Here is a 6215-nt window from a genome sequence, read left to right on the forward strand (position 1 = left end):
CCCTTTTCAATGGATATAGTTTTAATTGCTTCAAACGGCGAGAAAGCACTGAAAATCCGGGTACAACCTGACGGTGGACCACAAAAACAGATAAAATTTCAATTAGTGAAAAAATCGCGCAAAGTAGTCAACTTTGAATAATTCCAGTAAATTCAATTTTTATTGCATCGAAAATCTAAAGACAGCAAAATGTTAGAATTTCAATAAAGTTTGTAGTCATATTTTTTTTAAAACTCTACCATCGCTCAAACAGTATTTACTAGCAATCGAATGAAAAGTAGGTATTTCAGAACACTTTTTTGGACTTTTTGTGACCATTTCATTAAAAAAAATTAAAAAAATATTTCTTTGTTCCATGATGTAGACATTAACTTCAGCTTTCATATGTATAAGGCAAATATTTGTTTGGACGTATAATATATTAACTACAGCAGTTTTCTTGAGGCATGTTTTTTCGGGTTTTTTTTCTTTCATGCTGAATAACGAGAAAACTAGAAGCTTTTGCTAATATAATGTTCAAAACATATTTTACTGACATTACAAGGTTTCTAGCGATATAAGTTTCATTGTAATCGGTTAGATATAAAAAGAGTTATGACGATTTTAGCTTGTAGTGTCGAATTGACACTCCTAGTGCTGATTAGGGTAATGAAATCTAATGCGGATGAGGGTTAAATACAAGGTGCATAATTTCAGCCGAAATTTAATAGTTACATCACTAAATCTTGATCAATATTGAATAAAATGAATTGTTAATCGATTTGAATTTTTTTTCACGAATATTTATCCTTACTATCAGAAACATAATTTGCTTCTCTTTTTTATACAAAACGAAATTTTCTGAAGGTCCTTCTATTGTTTGTGAAAATATTTAAAACGTTTTCTAGGAAAAATCTTTTTCAGTACGAACTGTTGTTGCTTTTCGTCATCATTTCAATTTAAATGTTTTAAGGAGCTTAAACTGTGAGTTGTTGGGCGTTCTCAGCGTTTGACGTTGAATCGTTATTTAATTTCAAAGTTTTTAAATCCTTGTTTTGTTGCACATTATTTAACAATTTTTTTTTTCAATTAAAATTTTTTCGTCGAATACCTGGTATTTTTTTTTTCTTAAAACAGTAAACAAAAACAGCTTTCTAATTTGAAGTTCCGTAGAAGATAATTGAGTTTAGTATACTGTAGCAAAGTTGTCAAAATAACAGGAAAATTCACAATTTTACACTTATTTTTCAAGCAAATTTCGTCAAAATTACGGTTAAATTTTTGATTTTATATCTTTTTAATAGATTTCATGGACAGATCTAGCCTTTTAATAAATAATCAAATTTTCATAAAAAAGAGCACTGCTGAGCATTATCTGTAAGGGAGAATTAAGATACTTGATTCCTTCGCTATATCTTGAAACAGGAATGACTTACAAATATCAAATGTTCTATAAAAATGTACCAAAAAGATCAAAAAACAATGCTGTTATCTCAACAAATTTAAAAAATTATAGTTTTTGAGATATTCAACTTTTTTTTTTGAAAAATTTAACAAAATGTGATTTTTATCATTTTAAAATGTTTCACAAATGAAAAAAAAATATAATCGTTTGAGTATAATATGAACTTCAAATCAATAGTAAACTCTCTATTGTTTTTAAAGAAGAAGTTTTCCTAAATGTATGTGATGAATATAGTTGATCCCTAGAGTCCAAAAAGATACATATTTCTTCTGAGTAGATCGTGATCATTGGTTATCATGAAATAGCAAAAATCTTTACAATAACTCATGTTTATCCAGTATATACCTGTGAAAAGGAATAAAAATACTGTATTTATTTAAAAACAAGAAAATTGTGCCCTAAAGTATGCAATTTTTTAAAGGTTGTTTAAAAACTTTTGGAATTCTCGTTATCTGATACTTACAAACTGTGAAAAGAGAACTGAGAACTAATACAACTTTATTTTTGCGTCAAACGAAAAAAAAAAAAGATTTCACTAACGGACTTAGAAATGCCTGTGATCATCTGTTGCTTTCTGATTTTTTGTTTGCTCTCTCCATTTGCATAGATTTGAAAAAAAACTCAAACATGACATTTCACCAATCAACAAAAATTAAATGCAATCAATAGAATACAGAAAATTCATTATATTCTAGAAGAAAAATGAATAATAGACCGTGAAAGCTGATTTAAATCATATAATAAGTACAAGAATAAGGGCAAATCATTGAGAAATTTCTTGAACATCTAAAACTTATATAGTTTGTGTTCAAGTTCAAAATTCATAACTATTTTCGTGCTACCTTTTTCAAATGTCAAAATTTTGAAAAAGTAATTCTATTCCAGAAAAATTTGAATGGCTCGTGACTAAAGCATAAAATCATGTGGAAAGTTAAGGCTCAACTTAATTATAATTGTAATTTCGTCCACTTTCACAAAAAAACAGTCCCTGTGGGCCTGTCAAATTGGCCTCCAAGTAGCGCAAACTTTTTAATTTTAATTGGTTCAATCCAGTGGGCAATCCGCGGATTCGCTTTTGTAGCGCTGCTGCAGTTCGCTGACAGAATACTGAGAATCCGAAGGCCAAAAAAAAATCCTCCCTTATTAGAATCGGCTGGCTCCTTTGAGGATATCAATTTTCAAAGCACTGGAACCGTAATAATTGGCTGCCTTTTCTCGCCAGGAAAATTCAACGGGCCCTGGCTTCATCTTGAGTGGGGAGCACACAAAAAAAACCTCCTCGATCTGCTGTCTTTTGTGTGATCCTTCGAGGGAAAAATCTAGCCAGAAAATTAAAATTTGCAGTTTGAGCACTCGAATGCCACGCAGTGCCCTTAATGAATTCTTAACAAGACATTCTGGTTCAGAAAATCGGTGCTTGTCCCTAACAATTCCCAACTAACGGGGGCCAAATGGCTTCAAACGGAAGTGAATAGAGGAAAAAAATGGAAATGAACAGAAAAAAATCTGAATGGAAGTCCGCTACCAGAGAGTGCGAGCGAAAAATTATGACGAAGCAAAAAACGTCCTGCACGTGCAAATGAAGTATCTGGTAACTTTTTAATAGAAATTTAATTGCAAACTGACCGTTCCGAGTAAGCAACTTTTCATTCAATTCCCACTCATTTTGCCTCATTTAAAAAATGGCGAACTTGATGAAAGGAATCCGCGGAAGGTGCGAATTATTAGCGAAGGACGTCGGTCGTCGTCGTTGTGAGAAAAATGACTGGAACGAAAAAGCTGTCTGGAAATTAATTTTTATTCCGACAAGCCCGGGGAAGCTTATCGCCCGGTCAGGTTTGTGAAAGGAAATGAAAATCTTCGGGCAATGAACGGGAAAAGTGTTGTGTAATGAAAACCGAGACTTTTGTATTGAGTTATGAAATGTTGAAAATTATTAGAGATCTGATATCTTATTTTCCGAAAGCAGTACTGTTTTTTAAGATGAGTAAACCACCATTTATTGATTTTTGTAAATTTATTTTCGACATATCGGTGATAATTAATATTCTTGGAAAAAGAATATCAGAATTGAAAAAAAATTACAGATGTTGAAAAGAGAGAAAGTACATTTTTGCGAGGAAAACTTATTAACGTACATCATACTTTACCCCGAAACATTTCATTATTTAGGAGTACGACCGGAATAGAGGTGGTACTACCTTAACCTACAAGATGAAGTTTGGTTGGTCAGAAGCTTACATGTGATGAACACGTTTACTCCGGAGTTTTCAATTCTGATAATCTTTCTCCAAGAAAATACATTTTCGACGATATGCGACGAAATAAATTAACAAAAAGCAGTATTGACAAAAGTTGTTTCCATCAATTTGAAAATTTAAAGCAGTCCCTGGGTTTATCTTAAATGTTACTCAAAATAAACTCGAATCAATTTTTTACACCTTTTACTCTAAATTAAGCCATATAGTAATATTTTTCGATTTTTTTTATATACCTTCAAGCGGGGAATCATGCAAAAGCAGGGTAAGATGCAAAATTTGTATACCACAACACTCATTCAGTTTTTATTTCCATGTACTGTAATAAAGTTATTGTTGCCTCTGTTGTCGACCGCTCGCAGATAGACCACCGCTCCGTATGCTAGCTCCGACGCGTCGCAGTATCCATGCAGAAATAGGCGGGTAAGTTGATCGATGCTTAATATGCGCCGAGGGACTCTCACTCGCCAAACTTCTCCCAAATGGGTCAGGAACACCCGCCAACGTTGGTTAAAGCTAGGCGGCAGTGGATCGGACCAATCGCAGCTGATCTTCCAGATCTCCTGCATGAATGCTTTGGCTATGGTTATGACTGGTCCGATCAAGCCGAGTGGATCGAATATTTTGGCGATCGTGGATAGAACCTGCCTCTTACTGTAGGTCTCCTGGTAAGCGTCGAAATTAGCCTCGAAGATGAATATGTCTCCGCGCCACTGCCATCGGATTCCTAGTGTTTTAACAGTAGCGTCGGGTTCGAAGTCCAACGCCATCTTCGTGGCGCAGTCCTCTCGAGGTACTCCTTCAAGAACTGCCGGTTCGTTGGAGGCCACTTCCGTATCGGAAAACCGCCTCTTGCCAGCATTGCCGTCAGCTGCTCCCTTTTCTGCCTAGCCGCTGCTATGGAAGCCGCCGCGGTCAGGCAGTCGTCCATGTAGAAATCCTCTATACTCTCTTGGGCCACGGGGAAATCTGGGCCTTCATCGATGATGAGCTGTTTTAGCGTCCTGGTCGCCAAGAATGGTGCGCACGTCAAACCGAATGTTACTGTATTCATATAATATTCCGCCACCTTGCGACCCGGCTCTTGCCAGATCATTCTTAATCGCTCGCTGTCCTCTGGTGAAACACGGACCTGGAGGTACATCTTTTCGATGTCCTCCGTTAGAGCCACTGGATGCCGTCTGAAGTTGAGGAGTATGTGGTACAGTGATTTTTGTATTACCGGCCCCGTCATAAGCAGGTCATTCAGCGCAACACCATTCTTGGCTTTCATCGCTGCGTTGAACACCACCCGGAGCTTGGTGGTGGAACTCTCCTTCTGGACCCCATGGTGTGGCAGATATATTAGCCGTTGAGCCTTCGTTAGTGGAGCCGCACGACTAATGTGGCCCACGGTGATAAACCCGTTGATATAATCTTCGTTAAGTTTCCTCTTCTCTGGATCCCTTTGTAGTTGCCTGCTAAGTGCGTTGAATTGCTGCAGCGCCTCGTATCCCGTTTCGGCCATCTCTACCGGGTCTCGTTTAAAGGGAAGTTTGACTACATATCTACCAGTGTGATCTCTGGTAGTATGTAGTCGATAGTCTTCACACCCCTGTTCTTCAACGGAGAGGATTGGCTGTGGAACTAAGGTCTCTAGCTCCCAGAACCGTGCGACCAGCTGATTTAACGAAAGCAGTGTTTCATCGGATGGTAACGTAGTAATCAGACTGAGTGCGGTTGGGTTTTCCGGCCTTCCGGTGTAACACTCACCCAATACGGTTTGTTGGAGGACCGGCTTGAACGGTCCAAGTGGAATTCGGTTGCTTTCCAGAAGCTTGTAAAAGACTCCGGCCCCAATGAGCAAGTCGATGTTCGCTGGCGTATGGAAATTGTCGTCCGCAAGTGGCAGCCCTGGTTCCAATCCCCAACCGCTGACGTCGCATACTTGATTCGGTAAGTGGCCAGAAATTGTTTCCAAAATAGCACACTCGATGGTTTCCTCGAAGCTGGAGTGTCGGGATCCGATAGTGAGTAAAGCGGCCTTGCGCAGCTTGGTTGCCATTCCGGAGAACCCTTTCAGAGGAATGTCGACGCGATATGTTCGCGATTGCAGTCGTTCAACGAGACTGGCCGTAACAAAAGATCTCCGGTGGCGCTCTTGACCCAAATGACGGCTGTAGCTAGAATTATGGATGAGAAGTGGTCCACCGCGACGTGGTTCACCGTTCCGAAAGACAGGTGCACCTGGGTGGGCACCAGGCTGTCGTGCAGAAGCGTGTGGTGACGTTGGTTGCACCGCTTACATTTTTCCGCGCCGCATGGCTCCGTTCCATGACTTGTGCGCAGGCAATTGGTACACGATCCCAGTTGCCGAATGGTTTGGAATATCTCTGAATCAGTAGCGACGTAACTTTGCATCCGTTGTCTTCCCACTACTTTTCCGCCCCCTACGGTGGAGTCGCACCGGTAGTAGTGCAAAATGAAGAATTGTGAGCTGTTTCTAATGCATAGGCCCGTTGGTCAATGAACAC

At 38.7% G+C, this 6215-nt stretch overlaps 1 protein-coding gene across 1 annotated transcript; it reads right to left on the minus strand.

Annotated features, from left to right (window-relative positions):
* Nucleotides 1–4429: 4429 nt before the first annotated feature.
* Nucleotides 4430–5746, minus strand: LOC129742946 (uncharacterized). The gene has a single exon (XM_055734884.1). The coding sequence runs from the start codon at nt 5744–5746 to the stop codon at nt 4430–4432; it is 1317 nt and encodes a 438-aa protein (XP_055590859.1).
* Nucleotides 5747–6215: the final 469 nt, after the last annotated feature.

Source organism: Uranotaenia lowii, chromosome 2 (genome assembly GCF_029784155.1).
Source record: "Uranotaenia lowii strain MFRU-FL chromosome 2, ASM2978415v1, whole genome shotgun sequence".
NCBI lineage: Eukaryota > Metazoa > Arthropoda > Insecta > Diptera > Culicidae > Uranotaenia > Uranotaenia lowii.

What these genes read in the sequence shown, in the direction of transcription:
- LOC129742946 (XM_055734884.1), bottom strand. Translation starts at nt 5,746, where the DNA reads ATGGCAACCAAGCTGCGCAAGGCCGCTTTACTCACTATCGGATCCCGA.